Source organism: Podarcis cretensis (genome assembly GCF_951804945.1).
Source record: "Podarcis cretensis genome assembly, chromosome: 2".
NCBI lineage: Eukaryota > Metazoa > Chordata > Lepidosauria > Squamata > Lacertidae > Podarcis > Podarcis cretensis.
The window spans coordinates 119,354,839-119,374,073 of NC_137171.1; the positions used below are offsets into that span (position 1 = coordinate 119,354,839).

The following is a 19,235-nucleotide window of genomic DNA, read 5'->3' on the forward strand; positions in this document are numbered from 1 at the left end:
CCACAGCTCCCAGAATTCTTTGCAGGGGGGGAAGCCATGACAGTTTAAAGAGGTCTCACAGTGCTTAAAATGTATGGCCTAGCTCCTTTTAAGCACTGACTGCAATAGGATAAACCGAAGGCAAATCTTAAAAAATTAGAACAGCCTTTACCAAAGGTGTCATGGGCTTTGAAGATTCTCAAACTCAGGACACAAGGGAGAAACGTGCTAAGAGGAAGGTACGCTTGGCAAACCCTCACCCTGATCAACTCCCGCCTGGAAACCTCTGTCCCCACTGTGGAAGGATGTGTGGATCCAGAATTGGCCTCCACAGTCCCTTAGGGACTCACTGTTAAGACTGTGTTCATGGAAGACAATCTTACTCGGCTACGAGGGACCCCCAAAGGAGAATAGGACATTTCTTTCAAGCCCCAGTTCAGTTGTCGGGGCTGACCCTGCAGCCTCCGAAGAAAGCGTTTGTAGGTTTGTGCGCCCACAGACATCAGCTGGGCACCTCCTGTTCTAGGGACAGGGAAGATCAGAGCTGAGGTTTAAGAACCCAGGACAGGAAGACGCCTGTACTCCAGGCAACCAAGGACGTCCGCCTTACCTGAAGAGGACCCACCTCTGCCACCCTCTTCTTTGACTTCCACACACAGCAGCGTCTCTCTGGCCTCGGAAGGAGCTGCAGGATTCATAGGCACTACCTGAACAACCAGGAGAACACAACCCTGTCAAGGCAGCTGGAAAAAGGCAACAGGGTAGGATGGAAAAGTACTGGGCAAAGGGGCAGGGGGTGCCGGAAAGAAGGGCGGACCTTTGGTCCTCCGATGAGCTACTCAAAAGGAGGGTGCATCTAGTCCATCGTTCTCTTCCCACAGTGATCCATCAGATACGTCTCTGGAAACCGACAAACATCAATGCGGTTTTGAGAATCCCACAAAGAACAACACATTGGGAATCCAGCAGGTGACAATGCGGTATTATCACAGAATCCGAATGCCGCCAGGGTCGGCTTAGAAATAAATGCTCTCGTACAGTGGTGCCTCGCAAGACTAAATTAATTTGTTCCGCGAGTTTTGTCGTCTTGCGATTTTTTTCGTCTTGCGAAGCACGTTGTCGGGAAAGTTTTGGAAAAGCTTCAAAAATCACCAAAGTCTTTAAAAACCTCAAAAAAGGCTACCACACCGCGTTCTATGAGTTGCTCCTCGAAGTCAAGTCGCAACTGTATTAACGGTGTTAAGAAAAAGGAAACAAACTTGCAAGACGTTTTCGTCTTGCGACGCAAGCCCATAGGGAAATTCGTCTTGCGAAGCAACTCAAAAAACCAAAAACCATTTCGTCTAGCGAGTTTTTTGTCTCGCGAGGCATTCGTCTTGCGAGGTACCACTGTATCTGACTCCCAGTAAGTTAGCAAAAATATATAAGACAGGTACAAATATCTGCTGGAAAAGGAAAGAAAAATAAGGCACCTTCTGTCATATGTGGTGGTCTTGTAAGGTAATAAAAGCATTCTGGGGAATGATATATCATGAGATAAAAAAATGCTCAAATTAACTTTTCTTAAAAAAAAGAACCACAGGCTTTTTTATTAGGATTTATAGGTGCAGACATTCCAAAGGAGCAGAAAAGACTTTTTATGTATGTGATGACAGCCGCACGGATGCTACTAGCCCAGAGATGGAAAGAAGACAAAGTCCCTACCAGAGAAGAATGGCAAATTAAACTGCTGGACTATGCCAAAATGGCAAAACTGACTGGAAAGTTCAGGAACTAAGAAGACCAAAACTTTAATAAAGAATGGGGAAAATTTATAATTTACCTTGGAGACCACTATCAGCCGATAAAAACATTAGCAATACAACTTGCAATGCAGCAAGTATTTATGGAAACCATGGAGTAATATAAAATATGGACTACTGAAAAATATGCAGTAGAAAAAGTTAACAATAGGACCCAGGGAAGGGAAGGTGGAAGTCCAGAGATTCGAAGGAATCTTTAACTATGGATATGTACAGTTGGTTGTATAGCTGTATAGTTGTATATGTACAGTGTTCTCAAAGCTACCAGCATGAGTTTGACCAAACTGCGGAAGGCAGTGGAAGACAGGAGTGCCTGGCATGCTCTGGTCCAGGGGGTCACGAAGAGTCGCACACGACTAAAGGTAAAGGTAAAGGTACCCCTGCCCGTACGGGCCAGTCTTGACAGACTCTGGGGTTGTGCGCCCATCTCACTTAAGAGGCCAGGGGCCAGCGCTGTCCGGAGACACTTCCGGGTCACGTGGCCAGCGTGACATCGCTGCTCTGGCGAGCCAGAGCCGCACACGGAAATGCCGTTTACCTTCCCGCTGGTAAGCGGTCCCTATTTATCTACTTGCACCCGGAGGTGCTTTCGAACTGCTAGGTTGGCAGGCGCTGGGACCGAGCAGCGGGAGCGCACCCCGCCGCAGGGATTCGAACCGCCGACCTTTCGATCGGCAAGTCCTAGGCGCTGAGGCTTTAACCCACAGCGCCACCTGCGCAGTCGCCACACGACTAAACAACAACAAATGTATAGTTGGATTGTTATATCTTTATACTTGTTAAAATCAAATAAAAATTATTTCAAAAAAAGAAAAGAGAGAAATGCCCTCACCTCTTTGGGTTTCTCACCCGCTTGCTGACTCCTCAGGAAACCTTCTGCCAGGGCCACCACCTGGGCGCAGGTCTCTGGGCCTCCTTCCCGGACCCAGCTCCGCATCTCCAGGGGCAGGACGGCCAGGAACTGCTCCAGAATCACCAGCTCCAGGATCTGCTCCTTGGTGTGCCTCTCCGGCTTCAGCCACCGGTGGCAGAGGTACCAGAGCTGGCTGCACACTTCCCGTGGTCCCTCGACCTCCTGGTAGCGGAACCGTCGGAAGTTCAGCCGCTGTGTCTCCAGGGCGATGGTGTCCCTTTCCCAGGGCTCCTCCTTGCCTTGCCCAGAATCCAAGCCCATGTAGGCATCTTCAGATGCTCTGCTAAGACCTGTCGGGAGGCTGTTTGCGCTGTCTCCTTCAGGGCTGCCACTGTTGCAGTGTGTTCTTTCTGCGGACAGAGGACAAGGCATGGGGTCTTCCCGAGGGGCAAGTTCTGGCAAGCCTGGGCCTCTCCATCCCATGTTTGGCGACTGCCTGGCTGTTGCGAACGGCTCCACAACCTCCCGCTGGACTCTTCCAGGCCCCTTATGGAATTTGAGTCCTGCCCCGCTCTGCCTCTTTGCTCGTGTTCCCGGACCTGCGCCCCGATTCGGCAAAGCTTGAATTTCACTCCGGTTCATCTCTCGTTCCGTCTCTCGCGCAAAAATGCAACAGCTGCGCCTCACTCCACCTCAGCTCCTAAACCGTGTCTTCAGTCGCCTGCTTCGTTCGCTTCAGACACTCAGTCTGGTGTGAGGTAAGAAGCTCCATTGGCAACGACCCTGTCCTGAATCCAACAGAGACAAAAGACGGAAGATTATTCCTGAGGAATTTTTTTTTTAAAGAGCTGTGTTACATTAGGAACATAGAAAGTCAGGCCATCAGTCTAACTACCTCAGTACTGTTTGCACAGACTGGCAGTAGTTCTCTAGGATTTTTTCCCTTTTCTCCCCAATGTTTTTAATTTTTATTTTACATACAGTGGTACTTTGGGTTAAATACGCTTCAGGTTACAGACTCCGCTAACCCAGAAATAGTGCTTCAGGTTAAGAACTTTGCTTCAGGATGAGAACAGAAATCGTGCTCCGGCGGCACGGTGGCAGCAGGAGGCCCCATTAGCTAAAGTGGTGCTTCAGGTTAAGAACAGTTTCAGGTTAAGAACGGACCTCTGGAACGAATTAAGTACTTAACCCGAAGTACCACTGTATTAAGAATTACAATCATACCACAACACATTCCAAAACTACAAGATTCTTACGAATCTATGGACTTCCCTCCTCCCCCTCTGTGGGTCTCATGGTTAAACCTTTTCTCCTGCATCTTTTATAATCCAGATTTTTATATCTCCATTGTTCTTGTTACATTACGAGTGTTATTGCAATCCCGCTAACAATTTTAACGGTTTACAGTGGTCTCCATTTACAGGCAAATTATAAATTTCCTCCATTCCTCATTACATTTTTCATCTTCCTTATTTCTGATCTTCCCAGTCATTTTAGCCATTTTGGCACAATCCATCAACTTGATCTGTTATTTCATCTCTGGGCTAGCAGTAGGATTTCTCTCAACCCTGCCTGGAGATGCCGGGAACTGAACCTGTGACCGTCTGCATGCCAAGCAGATGTTCCGGCACTGAGCTGAAAGGCTTAGCAGGTTCATGCAATTGCATCATAAGCACATATCCCAGACACCTCAACGGCAGATAAAAGCGGTTCTGTTCCGCCACAATTCCGAAGCAATTCATATTTGTGTTGCTCAGTCTGCTTATGGTTTTGATTTGAGCTGCAGAGTTGGTTTCTGGTGGCTCAATTAGTGAATTTAAAAGACGCCTGCTCCTTGGGAGAAAGGCGATGGCAAAGCTAGACAGCATCTTAAAAAGCAGAGACATCACCTTGCCAACAAAGGTCCGAATAATTAAAGCCATGGTTTTCCCAGTAGTGATGTATGGAAGTGAGAGCTGCACCATAAAGAAGGCTGATCGCCGAAGAATTGATGCTTTTGAATTCTAGTGCTGGAGGAGACTCTTGAGAGTCCCATGGACTGCAAGAAGATCAAACGTATCCATTCTTAAGGATATCAGCCCTGAGCGCTCACTGGAAGGACAGATCCTGAAGCTGAGGCTCCAGTACTTTGGCTACCTCATGAGAAGAGAAGACTCCCTGGAAAAGACCCTGATGTTGGGAAAGATGGAGGCCACAAGGAGAAGGGGACGACAGAGGGCGAGATGGTGGGACAGTGTTCTCGAAGCTACCAGCATGAGTCTGACCAAACTGCGGGAGGCGGTGGAAGACAGGAGTGCCTGGCGTGCTCTGGTCCAGGGGGTCACGAAGAGTCGGACACGACTAAACGACTAAACAACAACACCACCTTTCTGGCTATGTGGGTTTTATCTTGTATATCGCAAGACGAGTGGAAGGGGATGCGAGAAGAGAGATGGCGCTTTGTGTATTATCTGCCTTTCTTGGGAATCAAGAAATAGCAAAATTTTGTCCCTGCTGGGAAAAAGGGAAAGGTTAACAGCTCAGCAGAACACATAATTTGCATGCAGAAGGTCTCCAGGTTCAACCCTCAGCATTTCCAGGTAATAATAATAATAATAATAATAATAATAATAATAATAATAATTTATTATTTGCACCCCGCCCATCTGGTTGGGTTTCCCCAGCCACTCTGGGCGGCTTCCACAAGACCAAAAATACACTAAGATGTCATGCATTAAAAACTTCCCTGTAGGACTAGAAAGGACTCTTGTCTGAAACTCTGGAGAGGTGCTGCCAGTCAGTGTGGACAATACTGAGCTAGGGAAACCAATGGTACAGGGAAACTGTACAGGGAAGTTTTGTTTTTTTTTAATTATGTTTTATATATGTTGGAAGCTGTCTAGAGTGGCTGGGGCAATCCAGTCAGATGGGTGGGGTATAAATAATAAAATAATAATAATAATAATAATAATAATAATAATGCAGGGACGCAGGTGGCGCTGTGGGTTAAAGCCTCAGCGCCTAGGACTTGCCGATCGAAAGGTCGGCGGTTCGAATCCCTGCGGCGGGGTGCGCTCCCGCTGCTCGGTCCCAGCGCCTGCCAACCTAGCAGTTCGAAAGCACCTCCGGGTGCAAGTAGATAAATAGGGACCGCTTACCAGCGGGAAGGTAAACGGCGTTTCCGTGTGCGGCTCTGGCTCGCCAGAGCAGCGATGTCACGCTGGCCACGTGACCTGGAAGTGTCTCCGGACAGCGCTGGCCCCTGGCCTCTTGAGTGAGATGGGCGCACAACCCCAGAGTCTGTCAAGACTGGCCCGTACGGGCAGGGGTACCTTTACCTTTACCTTAATAATAATGCACTCGGATGCTACTAGCCCAGAGATGGAAAGAAGACAAAGTCCCTACCAGAGAGGAGTGGCAAGCAAAGCTGACTGGAAAACTCATGAACCAAGAGGACAAAAACTTTAAAAAGGAACGAGGGGAAATTGTAATTTATTTAGGAGACCACGGCAAGCAGATGAAAGCATGAGCAGGATTTTAATCTCACTTGCAGTGTAACAAATACCACGGATAGTATGGATTGATATAAAATATAGATTATGAAATAATATGCAGTTGTAAATGTTGACAATAGGACCCATGGAGGGGGGAAATCTCGAGATTCAGAGTAATCTCTGTATACGGATATGCATTTGGATTGTTATAATTTTGTATCTGTAAAATCAAATAAAAATGATTTCAAAATATAGAATGATGATGGTGATGTTCCTGTATGGGTCAGTACAGAGAGACATGGGCTGCAGTGGGCAGAGAACCTGCTTTGCATGCAGCGTCAATCCCTAACCAGGGCTGTCCTGAAGCCCCAGGGGGCTGCTGCCTGCCTGTGCAGACAATACGGGGCTGGATGGACCATCAGTCTGACTCCATACATGTCAAACCCCCCTCGCCGCTTCCAAACCCCCTCAATGCGTTTTCCTTGCCAATTCCTCTTGCCTCCTGGCTCGCCTCCCTCGTTGCCCCAAAACACAGCTTTGCACTCACCTCTCTGACCTTCTGCAGAAAGAAGCCAGGGTTTTGCAGCTGAGTTCCCTGGCAGGAAAAGGAAGGGACAGCATTGGCTGGCTGCTCCCTGGGCCTCTCTGCAAAACACAGCTCTATTCGTTTAACCCATTGGGGGCTGTGGGGCAGCTTCCCAACAGAGAGGTGGCATGCGAGCAAACAGGCTGGAATAATACTAATACTACTACTACTACTACTAATAATGAATTTATTTATACGCCGCTCATGGCAACTAACACCAGTAAAATTACAGTAAAAACATAATAGGAAAAAAACACCAATTTTAAATACAGGTTAAAATGCAATTTAAAATGCAGCCTTATTTTAAAAGTAAGGTAAAGGTAAAGGGACCCCTGACCATTAGGTTCAGTCGTGGCTGAATCTGGGGTTGCGGTGCTCATCTCGCTTTATTGGCCTAGGGAGCCAGCGTACAGCTTCTGGGTCATGTGGCCAGCATGACTAAGCCGCTTCTGGAGAACCAGAGCAGCGCACGGAAACACCGTTTACCTTCCCACCGGAGCGGTACCTATTTATCTACTTACCCTTTGACGTGCTTTCAAACTGCTAGGTTGGCCGGAGCAGGGATCGAGAACTTTGACATGCTTTTGAACTGCTAGGTTGGCCGGAGCAGGGGTCGAGAAACGGGAGCTCACCCCATCACGGGGATTCGAACCGCCAACCTTCTGATCGGCAAGTGGTTTAACCCACAGTGCCACCCGCATCCCTCATTTTAAAAGTAGCCGCCTTATTAAAAGCAGAGTCAGCCAGACAGACCCCTTGGGTCCACCTAGCATTGTCTACACTGACCAGCACTGAAGAGAAACCGCACAAGTGCTCCCACTGTGGGAAGAGCTTCAGCCAGAGAACCAATTTGGTGAGTCACCTGCGAATCCACACCGGAGAGAGACCGTATCAATTCTCCCAGTGCAGGACAGGCTTCCGGTGGCAACTCCATTTGAAGAGGCACCAGAAGATCCACACGGGAGAGAAACCTCACGAATGCCCGGACTGCGGGAAAAGCTTTTCCCGGAGGGATAGATTACTCAATCACCGGAGGACTCACACAGGGGAGAAGCCGTACGAATGTCCCAATTGTGGGAGAAACTTCAACCATCCATGCAACTTAACTGAGCATCAGAAGACGCACACAGGGGAGAAACCACATGAATGTCCCGAGTGTGGGAAAAACTTTTCCCGGCGGGATACACTGATCAAGCACCAGAGAACCCACACGGGGGAGAAGCCTTATGGGTGCCCTGAGTGTGGGAAAAGTTTCCATCCTTGTAGGTTGATTGAGCTACATGGGGGATGTTGCAGGAATTTATGTATAGGTTTGGGGGGGGTTGCCCCTCCAGCAGATATCATGCACATGCAGCCCACTACCAAAATCAGCACAATCACTTTTGTGACTTTTGTGATTTGTCCCCACAAAACACTTCATCACAGTTTCTTCCTATCTATTCAAAGGGCCTCTGCTGCACGATACCAAATGTAAGAATTCATAGAATCATAGAGTTGGAAGAGACCACAAGGGCCATCGAGTCCAACCCCCTGCCAAGCAGGAAACACCATCAGAGCACTCCTGACATATGGTTGTCAAGCCTCTGCTTAAAGACCTCCAAAGAAGGAGACTCCACCACACACCTTGGCAGCAAATTCCACTGTCGAACAGCTCTTACTGTCAGGAAGTTCTTCCTAATGTTTAGGTGGAATCTTCTTTCTTGTAGTTTGGAACCATTGCTCCGTGTCCGCTTCTCTGGAGCAGCAGAAAACAACCTTTCTCCCTCCTCGATGTGACATCCTTTTACATATTTGAACATGGCTATCATATCTTTTTTTTTTTATAATTATTTTATTAGTTTTCCAATTTTTAAAAAACACAGCAAGAACAACATACAAACAAACACATAAATTCATAATTTCTTAACCTTATTTTCATAAGCCTCTTTTCTCGGACTTCCCCATACCTTCCCCTTTTTGCATCCTTTTTGGTTTTTAACAATTATTCAACAACCCTTTTAACCAATTAAATTTAAATTCATTCTCCTTTTCAATTTCACCCTAAATCAAACAAAATTTACCGCTGTAATTCTACGTCTTCCTCTCCCTTAGCATTTTAGCACTCCTCAATTTTATAGTAGCTCTTAAGATATATTTTAAACTTCTTCCAGTCTTCTTCCACAGTCTCTTTCTCTTGGTCACGGATTCTGCCGGTCATTTCTGCCAATCCCATGAAGTCGATCACTTTCGCCTGCCATTCCTCCAGTGTGGGTAGCTCTTGTGTCTTCCAATACTTTGCTAGAAGAATCCTTGCTGCCGTAGTAGCGTACAGAAAAAAGTTTTTATCCTTCCTCGGCACCAACCGGCCGACCATACCCAAGAGAAATGCCTCTGGTTTTTTATGAAAGGTGCATTTAAGTACTTTCTTAATCTCATTATAGATCATTTCCCAGAAGGCCTTAATCTTTGGGCAGGTCCACCAAAGGTGGAAGAAGGTACCTTCAGTCTCTTTACATTTCCAACATTTGTTATTGGGCAAATGATAAATCTTCGCAAGCTTGACTGGAGTCATGTACCACCTATAAATCATTTTCATAATGTTTTCTCTTAAGGCATTGCATGCCGTAAATTTAATACCTGTGGTCCATAACTGCTCCCAGTCAGCAAACATAATGTCATGACCTATGTCCTGTGCCCATCTAATCATAGCTGGCTTCACTGTCTCATCTATTGTATTCCACTTCAGCAGCAAGTTATACATTCTTGATACATTCTTAGTATTGGGTTCTAACAGTTCTGTTTCTAATTTCGATTTCTCCACCTGGAAACCGATTTTCCTGTCTTGTTTGTAGGCCTCCATTATTTGAAAATAATGGAGCCAATCCCGTACCTTGGACTTTAATTTCTCAAAACTTTGTAGTTTAAATTCACCACCTTCTTGTTCTAAAATTTCAGAATATTTTGGCCAATTAGTTCTCATATTAAGTTTCTTTACCTCCTTAGCCTCCATTGGTGAAAGCCACCTGGGAGTTTTATTTTCCAGTAAATCTTTATACCGAATCCAAACATTGTATAGTGCTTTCCTAACAATATGATTTTTAAAACCCTTATACACTTTAACCTTGTCATACCAAATATATGCATGCCAACCGAAGCTATTATCAAATCCTTCCAAGTCTAGAATGTCTGCATTTTCAAGAAGTAGCCAGTCTTTTAGCCAGCAGAAAGCTGCCGATTCATAATACAGTCTTAAGTCCGGCAGGGCAAACCCCCCTCTTTCTTTGGAATCAGTGAGTATCTTAAACTTTATTCTGGGCTTTTTGCCCTGCCAGACAAATTTAGATATATCTTTCTGCCACTTCTTGAAACAGTCCAGTTTGTCAACAATTTGTAATGTCTGAAACAAAAATAACATTCTAGGCAATACATTCATTTTAATTACTGCAATTCGACCTAACAAGGAAAGCTTCAGGTTCGACCATATTTCTAAATCTTTCTTTATCTCTGTCCAGCACTTATCGTAATTATCCTTAAATAAGTTTACGTTCTTAGATGTCATGTTAATCCCCAGGTATTTTACTCTCTTTGCCACCGTTAACCCAGTTTCCTCTTGGAATCTCTCTCTTTCAACATTTGTTAAATTTTTTTCCAGTACCTTAGTTTTTTGTTTATTCAACTTAAATCCTGCGACCTGACCAAATACTTGAATTAATTCTAGAACTCTTTTGGTACTAGTGTCTGGCTCTTGTAGAGTCAATACTAAGTCATCTGCAAAGGCCTTCAATTTGTAATGTCTGGCTCCGACCTGAATCCCTTTCACCAGCTGGTCCCCCCTAATCATATTTAACAAAACCTCCAGGACCGATATAAAAAGTAATGGGGATATTGGGCACCCCTGCCGTGTCCCTTTTTCAATAAGTAGTTCATCAGTAACCACATTATTTACAATTAACTTTGCCTTTTGTTCCGAATAAATTGCACTTATACAATTTTCGAACTTTTGGCCTACCCCCATCCCATGAAGGTTCTTCTTCATAAATTTCCAAGATATGTTGTAAAAGGCTTTCTCCGCATCCACAAAGATTAAGACTGCCTTTGTATTAATATTCACTGTCAACATTTCTATAATGTCAATTATATTCCTTACGTTAGTAGATATATGTCTACCCGGGAGAAAGCCTGCCTGATCTTTATGAATCTCCTCCACCAACACCTTCTTCAATCTTTTTGCCAGAATGTCTGCAAATATTTTGTAATCCACATTAAGCAATGATATAGGGCGGTAGTTCTTGATCTGTTTTTTATCAACCTCGGTCTTTGGTATAAGTGTAATAAAAGCTTCTTTCCACGTTTCGGGTGCCCTTTTCCCCTCTAATATCTCGTTGCAAACCTCCTTAAGCGGCTGTATTAACCAGTCCTTCAAAGCTTTGTAGTATCTGGAGGTTAATCCATCTGGCCCTGGAGATTTCCCCAATTGCATATTTTGAATGGCACCCTCTATTTCTTGTTCAGTTATTTTCTCATTTAAAACCAACGTACTTTGTTGCGAGATTTTTTGTAATCCATATTTCTTAAGGAATTCTTCCATTCTCTTTCGTTTTCCGGCCCTTGTGCATATAATCTTCTGAAATAACTCTGAAAGCAATTACTGATCTCATTTGGTTTAAAAATGTTCTTTCCATCCACCTCCAAACTTGTGACTGTGTTCAGTTTCTGTCTCTTCTTCAATTGCCATGATAGGAGTTTTCCACATTTATCTGCCGATTCAAATGTCTTTTGTCTCATTTGCTTAATTTTCCATTCAATCTCCTGGTTCATCAATTCCATATATTGCTTCTGATACAGTTTAATTTCTCTCAAGATCTCATGTGACTTTGGTTTAGATCTCAATTTCTTTTCGCTGTCTTTTATCTTTTCCAGAATCTTGTCTTTCTTCTCGTGCTGTTTCCTCCTTTTTAAGGAATTCTGTTGTATCAGGAAACCCCGCATCACGGCCTTACTTGCGTCCCAGATCACTCTTTTCTCCACTTCTGTCCTCAGATTTATCTCAAAGTAATCCTTCAAAGTCTTTTGGGCTTTTTGGTAATCTGGATCTCTAAATAAGGTGTCATTCATTCTCCATCTAAAGGAGCCAGCTGTTGTTATTTTCATTTCCATCTTTACCACATTATGGTCGGAGCATGTCTTTGGGCAGATTTCCACTTTTTTTATCTTTGGAGCCATTCCACTAGTAATCCATATTTGATCTATTCTTGTCCAGGTCATCTGTGATTCCGAAAAGAATGTTCCCTCCCTCTCGAGAGGGTTTATTGTTCTCCAGATATCAATCAAGTCCAAATTGTCAGTCATTTCAAAGAAAGTCTTAGGTAATCTCCCATCCTTAGAGATCACCTGTCTTTGTGCTTTATCCATATTTGTAGAGACGACGCCGTTCATATCCCCTAGAAGGATCACCTTATAGTCCAAATAGTCCATTAATGTCTCATGCAGTTTCTTATAAAATTCTGCCTTCCCTTCATTCGGTGCATAAATTCCAAATATCAAAATTTTTTCTCCTTGAATCTGTATCTCAGTTGCCAAAATTCTTCCATGTTCATCTTTAAAAATCAGTTTTGGAACCAGTTTCTCTTTTGCATAAATCACCACTCCTCTTTTCTTAACTTTATCTGATGAAATAAATTCTTGTCCCAATCTTTTATTTATAAGTAATCTTCTATGTGCCCTTGTCACGTGGGTTTCTTGTAGACAAATCAGATCCAATTGTTCTCTTTTCAAAATATGAAAAACCTCACGCCTTTTCCTGGGAAGGTTCAGTCCATTGCAATTCCAAGTTAAAAACCGCAGAGACATTGTTAATTAGTTACCTCCAACTGCTCCCTGCAGCTGTTCTTCTTCCGTTGGTGATTTGAGTCCAAATGTCAGGTTCCCCAAGTCTGTGTCTGATGTCGAGTTTAACACTCCTTTCACCAGGTCCTCCTCGTATCTGTCCAAAAATTGTTCTTTATCTTGTACTGTTCTTATTTTAACTTTCTTTCCTTTGAAGTTAAAGGACAAACCCTGTGGAAATTCCCAGCTAAAGGGTATGTTGTTCTTCTTCAGCAGGTCAACCAAGTTCTTAAACTGGGTTCTCACCTCCAGAATATATTTTGGGATATCCCTATAGATTTGCACAGAGGCGTTTTCAATCTGGAGTGTCTTCTGATAATGCAAACTTAGTATCTTGTCTCTTTCCTCTTTAGATCTCAATGTTATCAGGCAGTCCCTTGGAATCTTCCTGCCTTGCCTTCTGCCCAATCTGAAGGCAGTTGTTATCTCAAATTCTTTTTCCTCTAGGTTCACCTGCCAAAAATCTGAAATTTCTTTTGTGAGAAAGTCCACTAGGTTGTCCCCTTCACTTTCTGGAACAAGCCTAAGTCTCAAATTCTTCTCCTTACGTTGCATGTCCCATAAAGACAGGGTTGCCTCATGTTGGTCAAGCCTCCTGCAGACCGGTACTAAATTTCCCTGTGTAGATTCCGCAGTGGATTTGGCTTCTTCCGCAATCTTCCTAATTGTGGCGTTCTCCTGCACCAATTTATTTATAATCTCTGTGTTAGATGTCACGCTTTTGGTGTTCAAGTCTAGTTTTGCCGTAAGATCTGCCAATTGCTTGGTATTTTCTGTGCTCTGTTTATTCAGCTTTTCTAAAGATTCATTTATCTTCAATAATGCCTGCGTCACTGACTCCATGAATGCACTTATTCCTTTTTCCTGTCCAGCTGGGCCTGTTGGCAATAGTCCTGATAAAGAGCCCCTTTCTTTTGTGCTGCTTTAGCCTTAGATCTTGTTGCTATCTCATCTGCAGGGCCACTCATGTCCCAAGGTCGTTCCCACAGGAACAGGTCTTGAATGGAAAAATCCAGTGAATTTGTTTTTAGCAGTCAATGTTGCAACTGTTACCTTCAGCCCTCTAGAGGGAGCCAAGATATCCAATGAGCAGAGAAACAAAAAGTCCGAAAACCCTCAGAGGGGAAAAGTTACTAAAAAACGTCTTTCAGTCTTTTAGTTGCAACAGTATTATTTCTACAGAATCTCAGGCAATTGTATCTAATAAAGTCCCCACTTTGCAACACATCTGACAGTTCCCTGTCAAAGTGCTTCACCCAGACAGTCCGTTCCCAGAGTCAGAGGCTGCAGCAAATTGTCCCTTAAAATTTTCTCCTGCGGGTTTCCTTTTCTTCTTCCCCCCCCTGTTCCTGCTTACTAGAGGGGGGATTAAACTTCAATGCTAGGGTTAGTCCTTTCAAAAGTTCTCCATAAATTATCAATTACAGCTTCCTGGTTCCGTTGCTTTAGCGATCATGCAATCCGGGGGAGGCAGACTTCCTTTATTTACCGTCCCCACTTTCGGCCAAATTTTAAAGTTTTAATTTAAAATCCCGGTAAAGTTTCCAATCCTACTCACGGGAGTCTCTTTTCAGTCCAAATTTCAGGAAGGAATCGGCGCTCTCCGTCAATGGCGACGCAGCTTCACTCCACGGGCTGGGTAGCGACTCTCAGCTCCGTGCACCCCCGATGCTCCTCCGGAGCCTTTAAAAAGGCTCTTTTGCAGTAAAGGGGGGGCGCAAAAGGTGCCCACCAAGTCTCCTTCTGCGCCTGTGATTTTAGGGGTCCCCGCTTCGCTGTAGCGGTCAGACCCAAACTCGTGGAGCAGCCCCTTCTCCGGAGATCAGAGAAAGAGCCGCCATTAGCGCTGGCGCCAACCCCTTAACCACCTCTTCTCCAGGCTAAACATGCCCAGCTCCCTTAGCCGTTCCTCATAAGGCATCGTTTCCAGGCCTTTGACCATTTTGGTTGCCCTCCTCTGGACACGTTCCAGTTTGTCAGTGTCCTTCTTGAACTGTGGTGCCCAGAACTGGACACAGTACTCCAGGTGAGGTCTGACCAGAGCAGAATACAGTGGCACTATTACTTCCCTTGATCTAGATGCTATACTCCTATTGATGCAGCCCAGAATTGCATTAGCTGCCGCGTCACACTGTTGGCTCATGTCAAGTTTGTGGTCAACCAAGACTCCTAGATCCTTTTCACATGTACTGCTCTCAAGCCAGGTGTCACCCATCTTGTATTTGCGCCTCTCATTTTTTTTGCCCAAGTGCAATACTTTACATTTCTCCCTGTTAAAGTTCATCTTGTTAAATTCGCTGATAAATGTATCTATGTACTGGCTCACTGGGAAAACTTCAGAAATTCATATAGACAAGTGAGCTCAGCTACTCAGCAGCCCCTCTGCCTGAGTGATAATCCCTGGCATCCTGATACCTGAGTGCCAGACAGGTAGCCATTCCAGAAATAACAAACCCAGATGAAGACAAAAGGGTGTGATTAACTTGACTGGGAAACAGGGAAATGTAAATATCTCTTTTGCTACACTTGATGGGTGTTTGGTGGAGGGCAAAGAGAACCATGGGGCAGGGTCCAGGATGCTCAGATTACTGCCACCAGACCTCCCCTTTCATTATGTAACCATGATGTATTAGTGATGTAGTTTGGGGGGATGAAACATGGGGATTAGCAACTAATAAAAGTTTTGGGGCTCTTTTGTTTGGGGCTTCCATCTTGTTCCACCTTGTGGCAGGTGGGAATCCTGTTGCGATTCTTCAATGAAGACCAAGCCTACTGGCTGCTGTTTTGTTCTGGTATTCCTGGCTGGTGTCCTTGTTTTTTGTCCAAGGGAGCCCTCATATTTCTCAGTTAACAGAAAGAAGCCTCACGAATGCCCTGAGTGCAGGAAGAACTTTTCTCCGTGAGATATGCTGATCAAACACCAAGAACCCATGTGGAGGAAAAGCCTTATGAATGTCCTGATTGTGGGGAAAGCTTCATTCAGAAGAAGGCACTCATCAGACACCAGGTAATTTATTTAGGGAATACGTCCAGCTAATATTCTTGAAAAGTGCCACATTCCACAGAAAGAAGAGGGAGAAGTGTTGGTTACATCCTGATTTGCAGTGGAGAAGCCACACCTTATCTACATCACAAGACATAGGAGGACGACAACAGAGAAAGCTAGCAAAAAGAAGCTGAAATAAATAAATTGATTCAGCAGGAAGTTTAAAGTAATATCTGATTAAAAATAGAAATTGGACCCATATTTTCAGTTATCACAAAAAGATTTTTAAACAGAAGGAGAAACTGTTGGCATCATAGGTATTAATCTAGAAGATATAGATGATCCAATTAGAAAAATAACGTGCACCCTGGTGGTTGAAAACAAAATGGATTGTGTTTTGTTGATGAATAGCTATTATTTCTTTTAAAGAAGCAAGACTCCACCCCAAGTTAATTAGTTAAGTCCCCAAATGTTCTAGACTCCATTACGAAACATCTTGGCTTGATGGTGCAGAACGAAGGCCAGGGACACATCACAAGGGCAGCCACAGACCCACACTGACAACAAGAGCTCCCAATGACTCAGGCTGTATTATACAGATGTGGAAGTGTGAACTCCACAAATGGGAGGAATAGGACTCCACTCTCTTTTTGCATACTTGGCAAAGAAAAGAAGGGGATCTTTCCTGGATCAGGCCAAATGTCCATTTAGTCTCTGTTGTAAACAAAATCTGCCCTTTTTCCCTTATGGGGTATCCAAGAGCCCATATAGAGTCCTTACGTAGGTTCCCTATTGGTAGGAGAAAATAACAGAGGCCAACCAGAGAATATTGAGAAGCAAAGTTGCTAGGAAGTCTGATCTTTATTGATCTGTTGCAACAGGGTCCTCACTCACCACACGCAGGAGGGTAGAGGAACCCCGAACAATGGCGCGCAAGGCCTTATATAGACATTTTAAATTCCCTGCCCTGGAGCTCAAGACCACCCCTCCATACATCATACATACATTACAGAAAAGGCGGTTTACAGCAGAAATCTGAGAGGTTTGTTTACCTCCTGTCTGCCAGGTTACCTGTTTAATGGTCACTTGATTGGATTGCCTGGGGAGCCTGGCCAGTCTTTTGTTATGATAAATACTTAGTTCCTGAGCCAGGTCACAGCCTCACACCCTATTAACATCCTAAATGTGCCCCTAAGACAGGATTTGTGAAGGAAAAGACAATGGGGAAGCTTTTCCATTTTCCTTTGACCTTGCAGAGAAAACATTTGCTCAGTTTGGGAATCAAAATGGTTTCAGGTCGGTCTTCCTGTCCTGATCTATGTAAGTGCTTCGTTGGTACACTTATGAACATTTAACATATATCGAAGACCTCCAAATTCCAATCACATTCCAGATGGTGGAAGATGGTGTGGCTGGAATGTGGTTTGTTTGGTTGTTGTTGTTGTTTTGCTTTTGTTGTTTTTAAGGGATGGCATCCAATTTCGTTGCACTTGTGCAATGTTGCACTTGTGTAATGACAATAAAGAATCTATCTATCTATTCCGGACTGACAAAAGACAGTAAAACTCTGGAACTCCCTCACATAAGAGGCAGGGAAGGCCACCAATTTGGTTGGCTTTAGAAGACTTGGAAGACTATAGACATATTCAGGGATGGCTACGTGGGGCCTCCACCGCCGGAGGCAGCAGGTGCCTTTGAGCTTCAGTTGTGGGGAATCCCCGGGGTGGGGAAGAGTAGGGGTGTTGCTCTGAGGTCCTCTGAACTAGATGGGCCTCTGGATTGGCATTGCCTTGTCGTGAAGACCTTTTAAGATAAGAGGAGACTATTTTATTTTATTTTTATTTTTTTAATAGATTTTTATTAGGATTTTTTTAAAAAGGTTATAGAAAAAAAAGAAAAAATATAAGTAACAATCAAAAAAGAAAAAGAAAGAACAATACATATAAAACAAACATCATCCAAAAACAGGAGACCATTTTCTGTTCAACTCTTAGGATGCCATCTTGGTTTAGTGATTGTAACAACTGACTGGTCTGTATCATTTAGCTGCATGTTCCTCTCTGGGGCTCTAAATGGCGTCTTGTTCTGAGTGTGACTTTTTGGATGTGAATAAAGTGGTACCTCGGGTTAAGTACTTAATTCGTTCTGGAAGTCCGTACTTAACCTGAAACTGTTCTTAACCTGAAGCACCACTTTAGCTAATGGGGCCTCCCACTGCCGCTGCGCGATTTCTGTTCTCATCCTGAAGCAAAGTTCTTAACCCAAGGTATTATTTCTGGGTTAGCAGAGTCTGCAACCTGAAGCGTATGTAACCTGAAGCATATGTAACCCAAGGTACCACTGTATATGAACTTGTCGGACTCCTTATTAATTCCTTTTCACCTAACATAGGAATTAATTGGGATTTCAGAAAGTTAAACAAATAGTATAAGGAAGGTCATGAGCATTGCTTCAAAAATGGGGAAGAGCTGCGACTCAGGGGAACAGCGTTTGCTTGGCATGGAGATGCTTCCAGGTTCAGTCACTTGCATCTCCCATTTTGGACTGGGAAAGGTGTCAGTGTGAAATCCAGGAGAGGCACAGACACTCAGTGCAGACACTGCAGAGCAAGATGTCCCTGCATCTAAGGCACCAAGGCAGCACGATTACACACACACACACACACACACACACGCCAGTGCATGGCAGTTCCAAGACTGACTTTCTGTTCCCACAGTTCAGGGAGGCCGGAGTTGAGAGATGTTGTGTTATGTTGTGTTAGAGAGGCCTGCTCCTTCCTGATTTGTATTCTGGCTGCCTCAAGAAACCAGCTGTTGTGTTGTTAATTCGATAAAGTTCCCTATCGAGGCTTCCAGGAGGGGACAGACAAACTGCCCACCCACTGCTCTGGTCCCCATGATCAAGGCAGAGAGGCAGAGACACATTATCTCCGCATTGCAGATCCTCATAGCAGCAGAAGTTGTGGCCCTTCAAGAAAGCTGAATGTTGGGAGATCTAGGACAGATAGAAGCATTTCGTTGTGCAGCACATAATTGAGCTATGGAACTCACTGCCACTGGAGGCAGAGATGGCAACCAACGTAAAATAATGGAATTGCAGAGTTGAAAGGGACCACAAGAGTCACCTAGTCCAGATCTGTGCAATGCAGGAATCTTTTGCCCAACGTGGTGCTCAAACCAGTGACCCTTAGCTTAAAACGACTGTGCTCCACCCGCCGAGCTGGGGAGAAGACAAGGGGACAAATTCATGGAGCACTAGGCTGTGAATGGTTCTTAAGCCCAATGGCTCGGCTCTGCCTCCACAGTTCAGAGTGATACGGAAGGGGGGGGGCATGTCTTCTTCACCTTCTTCTTCGCTACAATATATCAATTTATTTCCAATTGTCAATGTCAAAAGGGACTAAAATCTATAAAATTCATAGAAAATCAACGTGCCAGTTTGCTCAATTTCTCTAGGACTCCATCACACCTCCCCTGTCCAGCATAATCCCTCCAGCAAGGTGTTAAGACCCTAATCCTGTCAAATGGCTCTGATCAGCCTTTCCTCCAGGCAATGTCAGGTGACAGACTATGCATATTTGAGACCATTGTTTTCTCATCCCCGGGAAGTGTTTATCTGTGCATATCTCCAACTCTGCATATTCCCCCTCCCTTCCTGAAGTGCTGATCTGTGCGACCCCTACCTTACT

The 19,235-nt window shown here is 44.5% G+C and overlaps 1 protein-coding gene across 1 annotated transcript in view; it reads right to left on the bottom strand.

The window, feature by feature from the left end:
- The window catches only part of LOC307208548 (zinc finger protein 500-like), a 77,047-nt gene extending 70,212 nt beyond the window's left edge, over nucleotides 1-6,835 (bottom strand). The window contains exons 1-3 of the mRNA XM_079963238.1: nucleotides 6,658-6,835; nucleotides 2,614-3,422; nucleotides 590-686 (exon numbers count right to left, since the gene is read on the bottom strand). Coding sequence (XP_079819364.1) covers nucleotides 590-686; nucleotides 2,614-3,276 — 760 coding nt within the window. The 5' untranslated portion in view covers nucleotides 3,277-3,422; nucleotides 6,658-6,835. The remainder of the gene's footprint in view (nucleotides 1-589; nucleotides 687-2,613; nucleotides 3,423-6,657) is intronic.
- Nucleotides 6,836-19,235: the final 12,400 nt, after the last annotated feature.